The sequence below is a fragment of the Alexandromys fortis genome, unplaced genomic scaffold, assembly GCF_014885135.2.
Source record: "Alexandromys fortis isolate MF-2015 unplaced genomic scaffold, M_Fortis_MF-2015_v1.1 scaffold_23, whole genome shotgun sequence".
NCBI lineage: Eukaryota > Metazoa > Chordata > Mammalia > Rodentia > Cricetidae > Alexandromys > Alexandromys fortis.
This window is the reverse complement of record NW_026067907.1, coordinates 2,966,696-2,989,981: the sequence shown is the minus strand read 5'-3', so window position 1 is coordinate 2,989,981 and position 23,286 is coordinate 2,966,696. Positions and strand designations below refer to the sequence as shown.

The 23,286-nt window shown below is 39.9% G+C and overlaps 1 protein-coding gene across 1 annotated transcript in view; it reads right to left on the bottom strand.

Moving 5' to 3' along the window:
* Positions 1-16,622: 16,622 nt before the first annotated feature.
* Positions 16,623-23,286, bottom strand: part of Oprm1 (opioid receptor mu 1) — a 38,544-nt gene continuing 31,880 nt past the window's right edge. Inside the window, exons 2-4 of the mRNA XM_050135823.1 lie at positions 20,971-21,323; positions 19,660-20,180; positions 16,623-16,667 (exon numbers count right to left, since the gene is read on the bottom strand). Of these exons, the coding sequence (XP_049991780.1) occupies positions 16,623-16,667; positions 19,660-20,180; positions 20,971-21,323 (919 nt within the window). The remainder of the gene's footprint in view (positions 16,668-19,659; positions 20,181-20,970; positions 21,324-23,286) is intronic.

Genomic DNA, 23,286 nt, shown 5'->3' with positions numbered 1-23,286 from the left:
CAGAAATGTGCCACTATTATAGAACTTAGAAAATACATCCTAAATAAAATTCCTTCTCTTTGTTTACATTTTCCTTTCCTTGACTTCGTTAGTGACTGGACCAAAATCCCCCAAAAAGAAATTGAATGACTTTGTTTTACAACTTATTTTTAGATGAAAACATTTTTTATTTTACATCCAATTCTTAAAATTTCTTTCTGTTTTCCTCTCAAGTCATGGGCGTGGAAGACATTGCCATTCAACTCCCAGTGTGAAGCATGTCCATTGGACAGTAGCATGAATTCTGCCTGGGTGTGTAAGAATGTTGTGTGGAATTTTCAAGTAAGCTAAGAGGATTATGAGAATGGAATGTCTTGCAATGAAACAAGTTATTTCTCCTGTCATAACTGGTGAGCTCTGAGGGTGTCTGCATGGCAAATATAAAAGATAAAAGGTTGCAAGTTTTTTTTTTGTTTTTGTTTTTTTTTTTTTTTTTTTTACAAAAATTAACTTATTTGAGTAAGTTTTGAACTTCAGGATAGGTGCAAGAGTTGAGTGGTACAAAAGGTGTTTGTTCACTGCTTACACAGATCCCTCTGCTAGCAATTATCCCACAGGCTTTCTCCCCTTTTGTCTATTCTCATCCATTTGCATGTCTATGTGTGCACACACATTCACACATACATTTTTAACCCATTTAATGTCATGCTGGTATGAATTTCCTAAGGAAAAAAAGACTGGATCAGATTGATTTCATCATCAGGTGGGACAGCTCATCATGGACTAGAAGGCACTGAACACTTGCTGCTTGTGCCCTGAGCTGACCGTTCCTGTGACCTGTCATGTAGGCAGCTGAGATGGCACAGACTAGCATAACCCTGAGCACTATGTCACTCCTTGTTCTTAAGGAAGCTTTGGTTGTTGCTCCCTCGGGTGCTGAGACTTTGGCTTTGGATCTCCCAACTGTGACAGGAGCCACTGTGCATGCTGCTGCCATCTGGTCTCTTTATATTACCCTGTTAGATCCATGGATAGAGGAAGTGGCACGAACACGCTTATGGTCTGTTCTTTGCTGCACCGTAGTGAACTGAGTCTTATTATCTCCTCACTACAATCTGTGGAGTGGCTGCAGGGAAGCCACCTGCCTGCTTGGTCATCTCCTTTGGAGTCTTGTTACCGTTTGCCATCTTCGAAGGAGTCGGGATCCAGTGCCAAAGCGGTATAAGATTCAGGATGTCAAGGTAGGCAAGGAACTTTTACAACAGAGAGAAGACAAACATTCGTGGTCTGTTTTCAGGCACATTTGGAGAATTTTCTGTGGCTTGTAAAAATGTGTGTGTGTGTGGGGGGGGCAATGAATTGTCCACCTCTGTCCTACCTCTAGATAAAAATGAATTGGGATAATGTGTGGAGGCTGATGAGAGAGGGGTAAAAGTTAACAAGTGTTTATAGTTGCTGCCTGGGGGCGAGGGGAGGGCATACTACAAATCCTATCAGGGATTCCTAGACTTAAGTTGAAAGTAGAAACATCCAAAGGATAGGATGTCCCCAAGAGAGTGTCACAGCACAAACCAGGATTGATAGGGAAAGGAATGGAGAATAGGAATTCTTTGATTGATAATTTATATGCTCTGAGCTGCTGGCTTCCCATCATTGTGAAGATGGCTGGCTCATAAGAGACCCTATATTTAAGGAGAGAAACTATCATCAATACAGACTCACGTCTCACAATGAGGATGACTATTGATGGCTGTTCTGGATTTCTCTTTTAATCACTACCTATGACTGGCATGTAAAGCTTTCTCTTCTTGATTCCATGGAGAAGCTATTTAAAATGTGAAAACTGGAAATTCTCTCTGTGCTGAATGGAAAGCCCCTCCCTCCCTAGGAGTATAACTACTAGGTTCATAAAATTACCCTTCTCTCTGCAAAGTCAAATCCTTCACAAACCCATTCTTGCTAGATCTTATGCTGACGATGTGCTTTCTTGGGGTCATAAGCTGCCCAGGAGAAAGGCAGCATTCTAAGTCATGGGATACCTTTGAAATCCCCAAACAGAACCTAGAGTAGGAGCATCCAACCCATTCCCCAAACACCCAAGACAAGATGGATCTGCCCACGAGGACTGGGATATCCAAAGAAGATTCAGTTTGGACAATCACTAGAGAAGTTCAATCCAAACATACACAATTCCCCCCCCCCCCATTCTCTGACAAAAGGAATATTGTTGCCACAGGTTAAAGCCTTGCTCATATGGGACATACTTCTTTTTTGGAGAGTACTAGAAGAGCAGTTACATGTGTGACTGTCTTAGAGCAACTGCTTCTTTTTTTCTTGCCTGGCCTTGGTAGACCAGAGAACTCATCCCATAAAATGGAGATAGGCAAGAGGGGTTGCAGTGAATTTTAACTTCTATCTTTTTATTTTTTAAAATATGCCTTATTACTAAATATTGAGTTGTCTTGTAGGGCTGGGGTCATACATTTAACCAGACAGACTTTAAATAGTATGATAGGGCATGGAGTAATTGGGAACATGATTGAGGCTGATTAGACCCCTTGCTAGGCACTACTGTCTCTATTTCTACTGATAATTGACATGTTTGTCTGGTGAATGCTTGTGATTTTCAAGCAGGGAGATTTTCCCCTTCTGTAAGAACCATTTGTAGAGAGATGACTGTGGGAGACATGCAAGGAGGTCATAGTTCATCTTTTGGTTCTCTTCTATGTTTTAAAAAGAATCAATTTAGAATTTCTAGGAAGAGATCAGGAAACCATAGCCTTGATGAAAGGATACGAAGCCAACAAGACTAATGAAAAAATGCACCATCTCAATATAATCACCCTGTGTGGCCAGTGACAAAAGCTAATGGGATCCGGAGGCTTACAGAGGATAGCTGCCAACTGAATTCAGTTAACATGACAGCACTGGCTGTTCCAGTCTACAGCCTGCAGTCCTGGGCACTGTGATTATAAATAAATCAACTAACAGTGATAGCACATGGTTCGCCATGTTGGATTTATGTCTTAGTTACTTTTCTATTGCCATGAAGAGACCTATAAAAAAAAGCGTTTATTGGGGGTTTAGTTATAGTTTCAGAGGGTGAGTCCATGACCATCATGACAGGAAGTATGGCAACAGGCAAGCAGGCATGGCAACGGAGAAGTGGTTGAGAGCTTACGTCTGATCTACAAGCAGGAGGCAAAAAAAAAAAAAAAAAAAAAAAAAAAAAGACAGAGAGAGAGGGAGACTGGGCTTTTGTAAACTCAAAGCCCACACCACGCCAGGGAGACATCTCCTCCAAGACAACACTTTATAATTCTTCCCCCAAAACAGTTCTATAAATGAGGGACCAAGCATTCAAATATATGAACCTGTGGGGGCTCTTCTTATTCAGACCACCACAGTTTCCATACTGCATTTTTCTCCAGCCTATTGACTCTTTCCCTGACTCAGTACTTCAGATCATGTTATTGTGCAGTCAAAGCAGCAGAGTTATGAACAACCGTGAGTCACTCCAGATGTGTGCTGGGAACTGAATTGAGATCCTCTGCAGGAGCAGTAAGTACCTGGTCTTAGCAATTCAACCATCAGCCCCCTGAAGTACTGTTTGAATTCACCTGAGGTTTGTCACTATATGGGAGAATCAAAACACAAGCCAACCCTGTTTTCTCAAACCTGAGCTGGTACCATTATGTTGGTGGTTTTGTGTTCATAGGCTCCCAGTAAATGATCTTGGGAAGCTCATTAGGTCTGATAAGACACAATGATCAACCATTTATGTCAAAGCCCTTAGCGAAAAATATGGTCCAATTCTAGAGACATCAATGCAATCATTTCTACCCTCGGCTTACCACGATCAGAAAGGAAGTCTGGTACTGAATGGAACTGTTCAGATGTTATCTGTGCATCCATCCTGTTGAATTAAATGGGAGTTTCATCAAATTTGGCTGGGAACTTAAGCAGTAGGGGTGAATCGGAAACTATCCCAATAGATCAGTCAGAAGCCCTTTTTGAATTGCAGGTCTCTGGGAATGGAGTCGACCCCTAACCAGCATTACACAACCCTTGGGATTGCAAACCCATTATGTCCTGACACCTGACATGAACCACTTTGTCAGTGGAAGAAATGCCTTAGACCCTGAAGATACAGGGAGGACATAATAACATTCCTGTTATCTCACAGCTTCAGTCTGGCCAAACAAACTCATGACTCACCAGAAATAAGCAGTGGCCTGCCAACTGTGTTATTGCTGCATTTACTGCCTCTGTCCACCTGCTGTGGGAGCAGAAGAACTGCTGTTGGCAGGCTTGGCTCTCAATGATCCCACTGTGCCTGATGTTATTAGAGGCAACTCTAGACAATGAAGCCCTCTTGCATGTGAACTCACAGAAAGTTACGTTAATTACGCTCATGACCATGACCGTTCTTGTGCTTCTCTTGACACCTAATGCTATGTAATGTATAGCGCCTGCACTGCAGCCACTGGGCGACTGTGGCCATCTGGTTTAACCAAACCAATGCAATGACAATCCAAATCAAGTTTATCAGTGACTCCTGACAGGGGTTACCCCCCCCCCCCATTTCATTGTATGTTTATATGAAAGGCAGAGAATTCCATAGGGTTTTTTTTTTCCAAAGGCAAGATTGCTCTTGGGCTCATTAATTTTTGTGTGTATATATCCATGCATGTAGAAGGCAGATCAACATGGGTTAATGTCCTCTATTGTTCTCCCCCTTATTTTTAATATGTGGACTCTCATTTAATCCTAAGTTCAATGATTTGATTGAGCTGGCCAGCTGTGAACTCTGGTGTCTGCTCCCTACCCCCAGGATTGCAGATGCTCCCTGCCAGGCCTGGCTTTTAGACAAGTGCCAGAATCCAAACTCGTGTCCTCATTTTGTCTAGCAAGCACTTTATACACTGAATCATCTGCCTAGACCCAAGCTCATTTTTAATGACCCACCACCAGGGATATTGGCATACCATGTAGATATTTTCTTTATTGAGACCCCAGGTAAAGAATACATGAATATATGATTTCCTTCTTTCATTCAGCATTGTGAAGACTGTCCCTGATATCAGAGTTCAGATTCTAGAAGTAGCTCAGGCATCTGTCTTCCACTCTACAGACAAAAACCAATGAGATGGAAAGAACCTCAGAAATGAGCAGCTGCATCAGAGCCAGCATTTTCTGATGATATCTGGGTCTCTGATTGGCCTTATCCCATAGTCTGGCTGAACAGAGTGGAGTTGATATGGCTTCCAAATGCTTTTGTTGATTTTGGATTAGTACCTATAATATGCTGGCACAATGTATGCTAACTGTGAGTAAGGATGCTAAGGGGTTATTTAAAATTAGACCTACTAGTTTTCTCTGGGATGTAGTTGAATCTGCCTGGTGTGGTGTAGTACATGGTTAATCTCAATGCTACATGTCAACCTCATCCTGTCAACGACATTCGGTTGACAGTAATTCTAATCAAGTGTTGATTGAAATAAATGGGGACAGATCTGGTCTGAGCATTTGCAAATAACCAATCTTTGCCAGTAAGCCACTGCCATGTGGCGATACACAAATTAATAGAAATGGGTTAAATTAAGATGTAAGAGCCAATAAGAAGTTGGAGCTAATGAGCCAAGCAGTGATTTAATTAATACAATTTTGGTGTGGTTATTTCGGTTCTGGGCTGCCGGAACAAACAAGCAGGCCCTCCTCCTACAGATTGGAAATAATTCTAGAAATGATGTCCCTTCTCCCAACAAAGTTTGTCCTCAGGGTTAGGGACATCATTTAGGGGTTGATTATAATTGGTATAGGGTTGTGGGTTGTGGGATAAATTTTATAGACTCAGGGACCTCTTTGAGAAAAAAAGGGAAAATTGGATGGGATAATACATTAGTATGAGCTTACTCACACTAATAATAATAGTGAGTAATAGAGTGAATACTTGCGAGTTATTATTTATAGACAATTAATTACATTGGTATAGATTCTTGTATATTGATACAAAATTAAATTATATTGAATATTGTATGAATACATGCACCTTTGTTTATTGTATAATATTCTAATGTGAAATTTTAGTCTTTAAGTTATATAAGTATTAAGAATTATAGATCAATAGTCATCTATGTTTGTAATACTTATAGTTAGACTAATTAGGTTCTTTAAGTACATAGAGATTATATTCTGCATAGATAGGGAGTCTTCAGTCACTTCAAAGAGCTGTAGAATATGGCATTTAAATAACTTAGTGTTCGGTTGAAGTGAGACATGATTGCTCCTGGAAGCACTGATCTACTCCCAAGAGAATGTTGAGCACCAAAGACACTCCTCTTGGAGCTTGTCTTCTTCTTGGCAAAACTGGTCTTTGGGCAAAGAAATGCCCATGTCTCAACCACTGATAAGGTACATGGTATCTAGTAATGGATAAGCAGGAGTGTCAAATCTTGCCAACACAGGGTAAGGTGGTTTTGAAAAATTTCCTGCCTTTGAAAATGATCTGTCAGTTATTCTAAGCCTTAGCCAAAGTTGGTGGCTTCAGTGTTGCAAATGAGACTTTGGGTGATTGCCAAGGTAGCCAGTTGTCTCTGTCATTTGTTGCACATTTTGGAAGTTGCTTTATTGCACTTCCTGCTTACTCAAGTAATATTATTTCCCTTCTCAGATCTTCAATGGGATTGAAGACTAGATAGTTGTAGTTACTTTCCTCTCATGACTTGGCCAAGTTATTTATTATGCAAGATTTAAACTAGTTAGGATAGGATAATTATTGAATATATTTGTTCTTATTATATAATTCTGTGTTAGGCTTAGAATTCTCTTATTTAAACAAAAGGGGGAAGTGCTGTAGGATGTCTTACAGGCAGTGGTTACCCGCCCACTGGGACGTGACCTCTTATACTATATATGCCGATGTAGAGCATATATCCGGCCTCTTTTCTGGCTGCACGATTCGGTTTCTGATCTCTGCTCAAGCAGAGGATTCTGATTTGGGAGTCTGCCCCTCAATAAATAACTGTCTATTTCTCAGTTCTGAGCTAGTGTGGGGTTTCTTTTAAGCATCCTTCTTCACCTTTTGCTCTGGGCTCCCAAGTTGTGGTGTATCTCACCATGGGTGCCAGTGTTCTGGTCTCACTGTGTAGTATGGTGAGGCACAGGGCAAGGGGACTTCACTGCCATGCTTCCGCCTCTGCTGTCTTCTTGGATCCCCTGAGTCTATTCTTATTATCCTTGGATCTGTGGCAAGCTCTTGCTGCGATAGGAGCATCGCAAATCTATAGTGGGCTTCTTTCTGACAAGAAGGACATTGCAGTCACACATGTCCATGGAGTTGGCAGCTGACATTATATAATACCCTTAGATCCATACATTAGAAGCATAGATATAATTCTCTGTTAATTTTTTATTTTATATCAACCGTCTTTTAAACTGTAACTTTTCCAGGAAGTCAACTAGAAAATCCCCTTAAGCTCTGTTTTACTCTATTTTTTTTTAAATAACATGTTTGAAAAGCTTTTAGGCTTCAAGGTGAAACTTATTTAAGGAATTTTAGTTCTTCTCCATATAAAGAATGAATTATTTCCCGTAGTTTTAGAGCTTGAGAAAATGTAAGAGATTATGTTTTTCAACTTTTCAATCTACACAAGGGAAATATACCCTTGAAAAGTAAAGGGATGTGCACTCATGCATTGGATGAAAACATTGATTTATTTAATATTTGATTTTGCAGCCCTCTTCCACTTTTTCTTCCCTATTTGCAAAGCCATCAAAAGTTGAAACTGAAGCCAGTAACCGAATCGGTTCCTTTGGAAGCTGGTCAGTGTTTGCCCATAATAGACTTCAAAAACCCCATTCATTAGAGAAATCATAAAACCAGAATCAAACAAAAACCATTTAGAGTCGATGACTCATAGGCAAAGATCTCAGTGTTCCTAAGTAACAGGCGCTCATCCTTTCTTCAAGGCTCATTGCCTGAGTCAGGCATAGTGGGATTTCAACTGATTCCTGATTATACATATATAGGCCTCTTTCTGATGTGGGGACAAGATGCTTTATATAGTATTTCTAAAGCACACCGATGCAGATGGATTGTGCACAGGACATTCTATTCCAGGAGAGAAGTTTATATACATGGTGCATCTTTCCTCTAAGGTCCCTAGATTCACTTTCACTACCACTCATTCCCCACTAGGTCTAATGCAACTTGGGGCAAGAAAGTTGTTTAAGCACCCATGTCTGTCCATCTGTCTGTCTGTTTCTCCTTCCCTCCCCCTCCTTCTCTCTCTCTCTTTCTTACTTGCTCTCTCTCTTTCCTTGTGTAAGGACATTTGCACTTGCATGTGGAGCTCAGAGGGCAACTTTGGGTGTCATGCCTCAGGCTACCCACTGTTATTTGAGGCAGAGTCTCTCAGTGACCCTCAAGTCAACCTATTAGGTCAGAATGGATGGCTAGACACTCCCATGGACCCACCTGGCTGCATTTCAGAATGCACATCACCATGTCTAGCCTTTTTGTGTGGGTTCTGGGGGCTGAACTCAGGTCTTCATGCTAACAAAGTAAGCACATTACCAACTGAGTAGTTTTTCTAGTCCTTGTTATAAAAAATTCTAATCATCAGTGATACAGACAGGCAAAATATGCAGCAACATTATTTACCAAATGTGGTCAATCAGTGGCGGAGAACCCTGTAGTTCAAAGTATCTTCATGTGATATTCCGGATGCTTCCTCCTGCTTTTAATGTGGGAGGAATTTTGTCCTTATACTACACCTTTTCTGCAGTAGAAGAAATCTTAAGTGATTATGTGTTTGGTTCACTGAGAGACGCTGGCCCCAGACTCTGAATGATGTCACCAACTAAGTTCTAATTCTGGGGCAAATGTGGTCAATTAACTTCTGGTCATGAAGCAGTCCCTTCAACAGCCACCAGTATGGAATGTACTCGGTCTAAGGGTTGTCAGTGAGTTTGGTACCCACTTCCCATGCTTGCATTTGCCATAAGGAGATATAGTGTCTTTGGCATGCTTCTCCCAGCTCTGTGTATGTGCCTTTTCAAAACAAATCTATTTGCTGCGAAGATTTTGTTTCCAAAACAAAAGGAATGTGTCACTTATAAGGCTTACTCTTAGCAACATGCAATTTAATTAGACAAAAACATATCCTAAAAAAAACCATATCCTAAAGCTACACAGACTGTTTCCCTCATAATTACAGCCAGAGAGTGGTAAGCTTCAAAACAAAGCAAAACAAAAATAAAAACCCAAACAAAGAACAACCTGCTTGGCTTTCAGAGAAATAAAGTTTACGATTTTGCTTGTATACAGATGTATTCAGAACACTTATTAAAATGCACGGGAATGAGAGTTTTCACAATCAATTTTAGAATTCTGGTGACTGTCTGGAATTCTGAGACATTGCTATTTATTTTCATGAGACATTGAATGGCAGATTGATTCACAGCTTCAGGGCTGATGGTCTCTGGTGGGGTTGTCAAGTCCGATAGAGCAAGGTGCCTCTCTGACTATGGGATGCGCACAATGTGTTACTTCTACATTGAAAATAAGTTATACGCTCTGACATTTGTCTATTGAGCTTTGATTTTCCTTCTATTTGTTTTTATGCATGGTACTAACAGTTCACCATAATAGTGTTCCACAAGAAGCTGACAGATCAGAAAAACACGCCATCTTAATGAGACCCTCATTCCCTTTGCTGCCCTAAATATGGAGTCTTAACATGCAGAGTCTACCACTGTCTCTTGAATGCAGGCATAATGCGCAACCTCCCACCATCAGAAACATCTAGGAACAAGGATGTCACAGAGTCGCAAAACTTGGAAATGCCATTTTTTTTCTAAACTCAACAAATTGTACATGCTAATCAGTTGCAATTTTATGTCTCTCAATAACACTGCAATAAAAGTTTGTATTTTTAATTCTTTCTTTGCTTGTGTTGAAACAAATACCTCCCCTGTAACTTTCTTCTTGGCTTTGTTAGTGAGGTGATACTGGATAAGGCCAAGTCACTGCTCACAATATGCTAAGTATATGGTAATTATCGGGTCCTTTGAAGCCATGTTTTTTCCTGGTTGGTGCATTCCAGGTAACATGAAGATGTTTAAGGTAACTAAATGAAGGTATTTTGACTTCCTCCATCATTTTGCTCACTCATCTAATTTGCTTATTCCAGTACTGAAGTGTGAGGTCTGCCTGTGTGAGGCTAACATTTCTTTAGTCCCAGGTACTAGAATTGTCTTTCTGATCTAGTCACATGGCTTGGGTGCCTTGGTTCATGCTGCCTGTCATGGGGGATGGTTGAAGGGGGTGAGGGGAGAGGCAGGGAGGGGAGCAGAGAAAAATGTAGAGCTCAATAAAAATCAATAAAAAAAACCAACCCTCTCTGAGGTCTTGAAATATCTACTCTCACACTCATTTTGTTTCCGTAATTCAATTTTTGGACTACATATTTTCTCTAGTAACCTATATTTCTTGTTTTGCATCCTAGTATTCTGGGAACCTTATCAAATCAGTTGGGTTATTCATGCTATTTCTCTACTGACCGAGGCTCCTAAGAATACAATGACATAAAATTTTATAAAGCTATGTCATGACCATTAGGTTCAGATCAGAACTAAACACAGTATGAGGTTATAGATATTGGTAGAAGTTTTCAAATCGTATTAAAACACTGGCCATTGAGTTCACCCAGCTGTGCCATCTGGCGGTTGATTTCATTCTTGGTAACTTTGCCGTAAGCAATCTTTCTTCTCCAGGCACCTGCTTCTTTTCTCTGTGCCCTAGGTTCTGGGACAAGCTCCCAGCGCTAGGTATTTGCTGAGTGCTCAGCTCTTTCCCATTAATCTTGGCATTCTATTTCCCCGATATGCCAGAGACTCTTCTCCTTGGGTTATGATTTATGTTTCATGAGATGTGTTTCATCAAATCCTTCAAGGCTTTGCTTTCACCAGGAGGTTTGGCCACATTCAGAAGTTCCCAGTTTTAACAACACACCTTCTTGGCCCTTAATTCTTCCTGAATAACGGTTAAGGCTGTAGGTTATTTTCTCTGACAGAGAAACTCAAAGTAATATGAAGTTTATGGGATCTGAATGAGACTGTATTTAGTAATACTGAGGGAATTTTGAATATGCTGGCATTTTAGCTGAAATCATAATGAAGAAAGTGCAGCAAGAAAGGTATTCTTAGCTGTAAGTTGTAACAGATGCTAAACAGTTGATTCTTTGTCAAATGCAGAAAAGTCATATCCCATTCTGTATTTATCAGTTCTATAACTTATTAATTGGATTTGCTTATTGTAAAAAAAATTTAAAAAGACTTTTTCTTAAGATATTATTTCTTAAAGTTTTCTTCCATAAACTCTGCTTGCCTGTCATCTCTCTTGAGGGCACCTATTTCAGCACAAAGACCAGTCACCTGTTTCTTTCATTTTAAAGAAACATACATATTCCAAAGTCCTTAAAACCCAGGAATATTTAAGTTTTTTTGAATCAAAAGAAGCAGATGATTTCTCCTTTATTTATAAACCAGCTTCTTGATTATTATGAAGACTTGATGATGTGGAAAAAGAAGCCATAACCCAGGTGGTCAGGGCTGGATCCCATACATATTATCATGAGGTTTCTGGTGTGTGCATGTAAAACATAATAGTCAGAAGAAGTAGTGGTTTGAAACACAACATGGATGTACAGGTTAACCATCCTTCTTTCTTCCTTTTGTCCACTTATCTTCCCCCATTCATCTCTTCCCTCCCTTTGTCCCTTTCCTCCTATAGACAAATAGTCCAAATTATTTTTTCTACAAATCCATTCTTGGACTCAATTATTTCAGACTATGTTATCATATTCAGCTTGTGTTCCATAGAGATCTGAAAATTACATATAGTTTTATCAGACATCCACTGGTAATCTCCTGTTATTTCAGTTCCAGGTTGTCTGATGCCATTATTTGGCCATGGTGGGCACAGTTCTCACATATGGTTATGTTAACACACACACACACACAATTTAAGGAAACTTTAAAATAGTAAATTTCATAAATGAGAAATTTGTTTTCATCAAAGATGGTTTCAAATTAAGTATTTAACTTAGTTTCAACTTTAGCCAAGTAAAACAACATCTAATTTAAAAATAGTTTAAAAAGAGAAATAGTTGCTCTATTTTAAGAGTTATGTATAATAATGGGAAAGGAAGCACAAGGAAATTAGATACTAGTAAACTGTTCATCTAATCTTTAAAACTCTCCCTGTCAAAAATAAATACACATCAAAATCACCATAAAACAAAAACAAAATGGAGAGAGCCAGGAAGTTGATTGATTGATATCGAGCCACATCAATTGACAGCCTGGGTCATAAAATTAATTGTAATTTGACTTAAATATCAGTCACTGCATTTTAACTCTGACACTGGGTACATTCATCCATAAACACTCTTTTCTACAGTTATAGAGGTCATAATTCATACTACATATGAATAAATAATATATACTTTCCTAGCTACAAACAAGCCTATAAATGTTATTAAAGCCAAGTATGCAAATAGACATATTTCTAATTAAACAATATTTTACCATTATTATACTTAAATGATGGAGCATACTAATTGCTTCTGTTATCTGTAGTATACCTTTGTGTAAGCCTAGATAACTCTAGTTTCATATATCTATATCTGTCTATCTGTCTATCTATCTATCTATCTATCTATCTATCTATCTATCTATCTATCCATATATATATACTCATTTATAACAAACACACATGATGATTGAATCATTTTCCTTTGAACTGAAGAGCTGAAAGAAAAGCCATTTTGGTTTCATTCACAAAGAATGCATTAATGTGGTCCAGTACTGTAATTTTGTGAGCTATTCTCATTTTGGGCTTTTGTCATGGAATTGAAATCATTTTCTTCCCAAATCAGCTCTCCACAGATGTCCTACAAAAAACCCCATGAATCCAGTATTTGATAGTGATGTAGTTCCTTTTTAAGATCAGGCTTTTGCATTTTCTTCCCTGAGAAGACCATGGTTTTGTAGTTCATTCCAATGCAAGTCTTTCCTGATATTTGGCCTGCTTCTTGGTGTGAGATGCTTGGGATGCTAGGAAAATGTCTTCAAAATGGTAATCAGAGGGTTTAGGTGGCCGTACCATACCAATGAGAAGAAATTAATATGATACTAACTTTACTGCTGTTGCATGACTTAAGGCTCATTGCTGAAGATGACTGCTTATCTTCAAAGGTAACTATATTATTTTATAAATCTTTTTATTGGTTTTTATTTTTCTCTGCTTCCTTCCCTGCCTTCCCCCCCTTCAACCCTCCCCCAAGGTTCCCATACTCCCAATTTACTCAGGAGATCTTGTCTTTTTCTACTTCCATGTAGAATCGATCTATGTATGTCTCTCATAGGGTCCTCATTGTTGTCTAGGTTCTCTGGGATTGTGATTTGTGACTGGTTTTCTTTGCTTTATGATTAAAAACCACTTATGAGTCAGTACATGTGATAATTGTCTTTCTGGGTCTGGGTTACCTCACTCAAAATGATGTTTTCTAACTCCATTGATTTGCCTGCAGAATTAAAGATGTCAATATTTTTTTCTGCTGTGTAGTACTCCATTATGTAAATGTACCACATTTTCCTTATCCATTCTTTGTTCAAGGTGCATTTAGGTTGTTTCCATGTTCCATGTTCTGGCTATGAGCATAGTTGAGCACATGTCTTTGTGGCAAGATTGAGCATCCTTTGGATATATACCCAAAAGTGATATTACTAGGTCTTATTTTACAAATCTTATGTTTTCCTTTGGTGAGAAAACATAACAATTGCTCATCAAATATGGTAGTAATTGAAGGAAAAGGTATAACTTTTTTCTGTATGTGCATATATGTGTGTGTATATGTTCTATGAATGTATGGTCATGCTATATGGACACGTGTGTGTGTGTGTGTGTGTGTGTGTTTAGTCAGTGGTTGAAGTCAGGGGTCTTTCTCTATTTCTTTTCAGCTCATTTTTTTGGATAGGACCTCTCCCTCTCACTAACTGGGAGCTTGCTGTTTCAGCTCCACTCTACGGATTTGCCTGCCTCTCTACCTCTAGTGCTGAGATTACAGATGACATGTGTCACACGACCTGGAGATTACAGATCCATGCCACATGACTTGGAGTTTTTTTGTTGTTGATTTTGTTTTTGTTTTTGTATTTTTTTTTGTTTTTTCGAGACAGGGTTTCTCTGTGGTTTTAGAGCCTATCCTGGAACTAGGTCTTCTAGACCAGGCTAGTCTCGAACTCACAGAGATCCACCTGCCTCTGCCTCCCAAGTGCTGGGATTAAAGGCGTGTGCTACCACCGCCTGGCATGACTTGGAGTTTTATGTGGGTGCTAAGGATACAGACTCAGGTCTTCATGTTTATACAGCAATCATTTTGCCCACTATTTAAATCAGAAATTTTGGTATAGTATTTTTATTTGAAATTCAGGTTCTAGGCCCCACACAATGAGCCATGATTCCTTCAAGGATGTCTTACAGACCCTGTGTTGTCTGGAGTTCAGCATAAAGGCAGAGAATGTCTGGTTATCGTCATACCACACTCACAGAAAGAGGCATAATATTGGGGTGAGAGGGGCAGAAGAGAACTGTTCTCAGTTATTCTTAAAACCCGTGGTTCTTGTCTAGAGCGCACATGTTACTGATTATCGGGTGTTGTATTTAATGTCCATGAGCATTTGTCCTCTCTTTTTTTCTCTGTCAGAGGTGCTATGGAAAAGGGATGTGCTGGACCACACACCATCATCTTTTAATTTGTATGTTGGTATAGGAAAGTATCATAGCATTCATCTATGGTTATAGTTGTTATGTTTAAATAATAGCCATGTTGACCTAACAGAGTCACCCCCTTGCCTTGTATGATGTTAAACATTTTCAAAATTACCCACATATCAAGTATAAAGTGCCTTGAAGGATAAGGTTGGGTAGAAATCAGGCAGGAAAAGCCCTGAGTGAATAGTGACATTTCAGGTCTGAACGAGACTCATGTTACTTGCAGTCCATAGTGGCAAGTGTTCTATCCATTTCAGCAGGACAGCAGGATGCTACGTGGGTGGGGAAACTCAATTGTAACAGGAACAGATGGAACATAAATGCTTTCATTGGGCTCCACCTAATCAAGATAAAAAAGCCGTAAAGGTGACACACTGTGAACATAAAGCCACCATGGGTGCTGCAGAGGGACCAGGACGCTGAGCCTGGGATGAACAAAGTCCAGAGGAGAACGTTACCCTCTCCCCATTCTCAGTGACAACAAGACTTCTTCAGGGCAGTGAGTCCAAGTCTTGGTCTTTTAAAGCACCTTATTAAAAATTAAATTAGAAGACAAGTTGAAAAGTCTAACTTATGTTTAGAATACCGTGGGCTGAGGTGGAGAATGCCTACTGATCATTGTTTCTGAAGGTGGACCCCAAATCTCAGTGTTATGGTGTCATTTTGAGTTACAGTTGGTTATATAAGAAAGAGGTCTTCCAAATACTTTTCTGTATAAAATACAACTCTCCCCTTATTCAGCCATTCTGTAGATATCTGTGGAGTGTTTTTTAATCTTTTAGGGACTGGGCTACATAGATACCAGAGGTACAAGAAGAAGCAAGCTGGATGTGTTCCTGCTGTCAGAAGCAATGGGGTTGCTGTTTACTATGGCCTGAACAACTGTGACCACAGTGACCTTTCCTCTTCCCTCTCTCCATCTCTTCACAAGATGACCAGAGTTCCTGTCTTCAGGAGCTAGACCCTTTCCCTCCCACCCATCCAAATCTAGGTTGATAGAAAGCATGGATGTAACTCTGTCATTTACTTTAAGAGTTATGTAAGTGTGGGTGGGTATGCATGGAGGCAGAGGCCTGAGGTTGATATTGGGGGGGGTCTCTCTTGATTACATTCCATATGATTAATTGAGGTAGACTCTCTTGATTGAGCCAAGAACTCACTAACACAACTGGTTTCTCTAGCCAGCTTTCTCTAGGGATACCAGTCTCATGCTTTCTGAGGGTTGCAACCACAGGCAGGCTGTTGCCCCCTCCCGCTCAGTATTCATATGGATTCTGAATATCTAAACTCTGGTCCTCATGCCTGTGTAGCAAGTACTTTTTCCACTGAGTCATCTCCCCAGGACACTGTCTATTTCTGTCACCAGACCTGAAGAGCTCTGTTCGCTTTTCTCTTCCTCAGAACCGGTGGCCATGATGAATACAAGCTTAAGACAACATTCTAGAGGATGAGTCTATGGATCCAGCCACTCCTCCTGTTGGTGTCTTAGATGAGGGGACTGATAGCCCCAACAGGGACTGGCTTGAGTGAGAACACCTAAAACTGACAGCACAGACAAGCCTGGCCCAAAGTACTCATGTATGACACAATTGTAGTTTGTGTAGATGGCTGCTTCTAGACTCTAGGTTTGGGAATATTTTGCTGTACACGAAAAACTTAATTAGATGCCTTCAGCTAGAACGTGCGACTCCAAATTTGTGCCAGGCATAGAAATTTCTTGTATGGCTTATCAAATTACCTTGGTAACTGCCACATCGTCACTTCACTTTGTGCTGTGTGGACATGGCCTCAGCGATAGCTGTCAAAATACAGACACTCTCGGGAGGTTTGACATTGGATCTCTGGTCTGCAGAATGGGAAGTTGACTAATGTGCTTGACGTGTGACACGTGGAATATAATATATATATATTTTTGGAGAAAACACAAACAGACAGAACATAAACATTGATCACCATGACACACTATTCATACTTCTAACTAAAAAGTTAACACCAATGCAGTTAGTCTTGTTTCCCAACAATATGGCTATTTTAAACAAATGAACAAATAAACACAAAACTCACAGTAAGACTGATGTGGGATATCCCTCTGTATGCTGGGAATACCATTGCCTAATAAAGAACTGCTTTGGACCTATAGCAGGAAAGAACTTAGTTAGCTATGTGGGGAAAACTAAATTGAATGCTGGGAAAAGAAAGGTGGAGAGAGAGAAGCCATGTAGCCTTGCCAGAGACAGACACTGGGAATTTTACCTGATAAGCCACAGCCATGTGGCAATACACAGGTCACTAGAAATGGGTTAAGATATAAGTGCTAGCCAATAAGATGATAGAGCCAATGAGCCAAGCAGTGTTTTAAATAATATAGCTTCTGTGTGATTATTTTGGGTCTGAGCTGCCGGGTGGCTGGGAAACAAGCTAGCAGCCTCTTCACAGCAGATCTGATGAATATCTGTTCATGAGATTTGGACTCTGTTTGAGCTAATCTAATGATTCACATAGGCAGAGCCATATAGGCAGGCCTCCTTCATATCTGATTGGAATGTCTGCCTGAAAATATCCACTATAGGATTTCCTATGATCCCAGACATCTTCGCATGACTGCCTCACCCCTAAAGAAAGACATACTGGGAGAGATGGGTGGTGAAAAACAGCTTTGATTTCTGTTAATTTTCAAATATGTCAGAGCATCTTTTCTGCTCCTTGCAGCTTCTCTTCTTGGTCCAGCTCTCCCAGCTGGGCCTCTGGGAAGCAGCCAGTTCCAAGCTAATGTGCTTCCCTGTTATCTGACGCTGACGCCGCTCCACAGAGGCAGTGATAACGATAAGTGCTAATTGGATGTATTTCTAAAGCAAACCTTTTAGTTACTTAGGACAGAACTCCTCCAATTACTCTTCCCTTCTACTCTCTGGCTGTGCAAGAACCACTCTGATGTGCAAACACTGGGTTTGGAAGGGAGTCAAAGGCAGTCTTGGAGAAGCTGAATGGCAGTCTTGTTTAAGTCAGGTAGGGGCTAAACTGGAGAGATTGGGGGCTATGCTTCCATTAGAGGAAGGACAGGGTAGGTCAGGCAGGGTCCTGCAGGAAGCTACCACTCAGCCACGCCCCTGTAAGATTGGGAGGAAAGACCCCACTTGGGGAAGGAAGGAAGAGTTCAAACTTCCCTATTTCCATCCTTTTCTGTAATGAAAGTAAACTGTTTCAATGCAAAGGATTTGAATCCTAGCTTGGGACAGGTAGTTTCAAATTCTGTCCTCTAATAGGCTACCCATGGGTTGGAGAAAAAAAAATCATTTTAAATCCTTAACCCTTTTAAAGTGACCCACAAGAGTTTGAAAGCCATGAAACATGAAGGACTGCTTGGAAAAAGGAACAGGTTATATGTCAGTGTGGATAACAATGAGAGGGAGATGTGGGGAGGTGAGGAAGCAGAGCAGAAACCCATTTCTTTATGGCTTTGATTTTTTGAGCTGGAAACAGGGAGATAAATTTGTTAATACTTGCTTTTGTGATGGGAATGAATCTGCCACCATTACCACATGCTCTCCAGGGAAACTGGCTCACATGTTTTATGTTAGCCATGTGTCTCATATAGGTATGAGGATTCCATGTCTCCCGAGGCAAATTCATCTAGGCTGTATTACATAACTATGACATTGTTAGAAAATGGAGCCTTGGCTAGGCTGGGTAGTCGCAGTTGGGGGTGAAAAGGGACATGGAGAGATGGGTATGAAGAAGAGACAGCAAGTGGGAACAACTACCACTGTGATGGTCAAGGCTTTCCTCTGGCTGCTCCTCTGCTGGACTCTGAAGTCATTTGTATAAAGGTGCTGTCCTCATAGCCCTGCCCCTTGAGAAAATAAACTTGACCCAAAATTTTGACCCAAGCATTTATTTCACAGGAGTCTTGAACTCCAGTTCCGTGTTATAAAATTTTATATGCTGTGATTTTTTTCAGGTGCGGGAAGCATTTTGGAACACTTATTTATTTAAAATTTATTGATAATTAAGTCATACGTGTACTGACATTTTAGGTTAGATGTCAAATTATTGCAAATGGTGAGTTAGGAAGTTTTGAGAGTATTGGAGATAACTTCTTCATTTCTTATATGGTTATAATATTATGGATAAATCTTGGATCTTCCTGGGACTCTCCTGGACATAGGAAGGAACACATGTCCAAACATCTAATCACTCTCAAATAATTTCCAAATAGTATGGACAGTGTTTAAAATAGATTTTAACATAATAGTTAGCAATATTCTGGTATTTGCTCTAGTCAGACACCAGTTATTACAAACCAAACCCTTAACAAATACAGAGATGAGTATACTTTGGTTTGTTTTTCCCTTTTCTCCTTTTCCATAACATTGATTTTGGGGACTATCTTGTATTTATAACCACAGCAGACAAGGATCTTTAACAACAGAATTGGAGTGTGGTTGACTTTTAAGTGGCAGAGATATTAGTGTGATATTGTTGGGATATAGAAAGTTTCTGTGTGAAACAAGTACTCCAAAGTAGAATTACATCTATGATGTACTACAGCCACTAATTTTGCAAAGAAGACAAGGCTAGGAGGATAGTAACTTTTCGCAGCTTGATAGATGGTCGGTCATCATATTTTTATACCTAAATAAACATGTTCAAATATATCGAGCACATTTATGTGACACATCTTTCTGACATCATGATGAGAACTTGGTACTCCCCCCTCTCTTCTTGGGCCTGGCCTCAATTCCCCAGTAACTGATCTCCTAAAGGTTTTGAATATTGGATTTCTACCAGGTGATATATATTTTTTTAATAAGCTATACATAATTCTAGAAAGCATGTACCTGATGGTTAGTTCGATCCACTGTGTTAGCCGTGGAGGGGTGGTCTCTAGTGTTCTGACGGACTCGAGTGGAGTTCTGCTGTTCGATCGTTGAGGAGGTTGGGATGCAGAATTCTCTAAAGCAGCGCTTGAAGTTTTCATCCAGGAACGCATAAAGAACAGGGTTCAGGCAGCTGTTTGTGTAACCCAGGGCGATGCAGAAGTGCCAGGAAACCGTCTGGAAGGTAGTCTCTGGAATCGTGATCAGGGCTTTGATGATGACGTAGATGTGGATGGGGGTCCAGCAGACGATGAACACAGCCACGACCACCAGCACCATCCTGGTGATCCTGCGCAGGTTCCTGTCCTTTTCCTTGGAGCCCGACAGCATGCGCACACTCTTGAGCCGTAAGATCATCAGTCCGTAACACACGGTGATAATGAGGACCGGCATGATGAAGGCAAAGATGAAAACGCAGATTTTGAGCAGGTTCTCCCAGTACCAGGTGGGATGCGAGAACGTGAGGGTGCAGTCTATGGACCCTGGAAGAAAAGAATTTTCAAGGAAAATTAGCAGCGACATTTAGTTATAGCATTAAGTACGGAAGCTGTTCCTTGGTCTACTAATAGCTTTGACCTGAGCTAAGTGAAGGTTGTTGCTTACACAGACGTGTGAGGAAAGAATGAAATGAAGAAGGAAACTCATTTATTGATTACAGAGAATTTACTTCCTTTTCTCCCCTTCCTACATTTCCCATTTTTCTGTCCACGTGTATCACATTAAGATTTTATGAAGCGAGAGTTATGCACATTTTGCGGTGAATCAGACACTTGTGAGATTTATGCTGTTATAAAAGCTATAACCATCGTCCCAGGTTTCCGGGAGTTTCCTGCTAACGAATGTCTCCCCTCCATTTCAGAATGGCAGTTGCTGTTCAATCAGGACAGGTAAATTTGTCAACTGCTTGAGAATTTAGAGCAAGCCTCAGTGAAACGTTCTCTGGACTTAAGCTTAAATTATGTTTGAAAAAGCTATGTTCCCATGTATTCAACATTTTGTTGAAGTAAGTTCAGAGAAATCAGCAATATGTAGACTTTGTTCTTATTAAAATACCTAGAAGGTCTGTAATTATAGAGAAATCTTCCCGTTTCAATATATTTAAAGGCATTTTCTTATTTTTATTATTTTAGTTTTTCTTATTATTTTATTATTATAGTTAATTAATTAACCAATTTCTTAATTGAAAGTACAGTTTGGCAAAGATACTGTGCCGTGAATTCTACTTGTCTCAGGATATCACCAACACATCAGAATGCCCATGTTCACCCTTACCCTGCCTGTATTTTGTAGTTGCCATGAACATGACAGGCAGACCAATGGCAGAAGAGAGGAGCCAGTTGCAGACATTGACAATTTTGGCATTTCGGGGGGTACGGAAATCCAGAGCCTTGACCGGGTGGCAGACCGCAATGTAGCGGTCCACGCTCATGGTGCAGAGGGTGAATATGCTGGTGAACATGTTGTAGTAATCTATCGAGATGACGATCTTGCAGAGGATGGTTCCGAAGGGCCACGTTCCCATCAGGTAGTTGACACTCTGAAAGGGCAGTGTGCTGGTTGCCAAGGCATCTGCCAGAGCAAGGTTGAAGATGTAGATGTTGGTGGCAGTCTTCATCTTGGTATATCTAGGAAACAGGAGAACAGTGGAGGGATTATGAGAGGCACCACCTGAAAGACTGGTGTCATTCCCTTAAGAAAACATCAGTTGTTAATGGAAGACCCTAAGAGCAGACCCAGGACTCTGTCAAAGTAACAGTTGATTTTTTTTATCACTGAGTTCCCATGAGATAAATAGTGATTTCCCTAATTGCAACTTTTCTTTTCTATAAAATAGTTATTACAATAGAAAACATGACAATTTTAAGTGTTGTTTATTTACTTGAGACAGTCTCATGTACCCCAGACTGGCCTTGAATCTGCTATACAGCATGGCTAGTTGAGCTCATTATCATGAACTCATGAACCTCCTACCTCTACCTTTCAGGTTCTGTGCACTGCTATTCTTAGCCCATTTCCTTGTCTTTAATGTAGTAATTGCTGTGATTGGTGCAATTGGCATGGGGAACTACAAGAGAGTGGATAATTATACTCTGCATATAAGAGAATATTTCAGCTATATGAAGAGATTTAAAATTATTGAACACTATTGTGGTACAAGGACATGTGTACCTCTGCATGTGCAGAGATACATATCGTAGATACATCCCTGTACTGGCTGATATGGGGCATGGAAATGATCATTGGTAAATAGAGCAGGTGAGGGACAAGTAAGGTAGAAAGCATTCCAGAAGCCCATATTTTGTCTTTAAGTTCAAAGAATGTGATGATAAAAGTAGACCTTGCTAGAAGGAGAACAAGAACTCTACTCAAGGCATAGAGTTGAAATGGTTCAATGAATGTATTTGGCATTCTGGAGAGTAATTTTCTACCAGGAAATGGCAGTGAGCATGAAGGGGAAATAATACAGATGCCAGGAGGTAAAGAAAGTGTATGTGATGATGAATAAGCCCTCACCCAGTGGTGATTGAAATTTAAGAAATTTTTGGCTTTATTTTTAAGATCTTTATTGAACTGTTATTGACATGTAAGAAAATATACATAGTAAGTGCAATTAGGGAAGTTTTGACATATGTATATCTGTGAAATCACTGTCATCAAAATCAGTTTTTGGCTGTATGCATAAAAAGTCCTTTTCTTTATATTGCTAAGAAGTTTGTCATTGTGTGATTATACCCCAACTCCATAATCCATTAATTTGTCAATAGGAAGTGACTGACATATAGTTTTTGGCTGTGGTATATTAATCTGCTGTGAGCACTCAGTTAAAAATAGAATGTACTTCCTCTCTTGGCTGAATAGTTAGGAGTGTTGTTTGTCTTGCATGCAAACAGAAAGTTGAATGATGAGGTATGGATGATACACAGAAGCATTTGTAATAATAAATTAGATTGATGATAGAATACATCCTGTACATAGATACTACTTATTGCTTTCCCCAGTTAGTATTTATGAGCTCAAATTCTTTAATAGTATCCCCAGAATTATGCTAGAGAATAACTTCCTTCCCATTCTCTGTCTGTGAGCTGTGCCCTAGGCTCTCCTATTGGTTCAGGCCACAAAGATGTTAAGAGATGGAGATCATAGGAAATAGGTATGACTTCTGGCTTCAGTGGAGTCACTATGGTTTGACTTTTTTTTACATGGTTCACATATTCACAGTGTGAATATATTAATATTCACTTCATTATTAATGAGGGTCTTTTAAGAGACAAGAGTAGCAGGAGATCTTTAGGCTATTGATTCAGGATTTTGTCCTCAAAATGAATTGGCCTATTCATCCCAACCCTGGTTGTTACTTGAGTGAAGAATGCTATAAAAGGGCAAGAATGAGCAATGCCCAGCAGCATTCTGAGCTTCCTCCAGACATTTCGTACCTTTTGCTAGCATGAATGCCTGTCATGACATCAGCCATGACATGAATGGTGTGATTCAAAGAAGGGCTCTCTCCAGAGCTGGCGCCATGTTGTTTGGAATTTTAGCCTTTAAAGTTGTGACTTATATAAACCTCTTCCTTTTTTATATATTTAT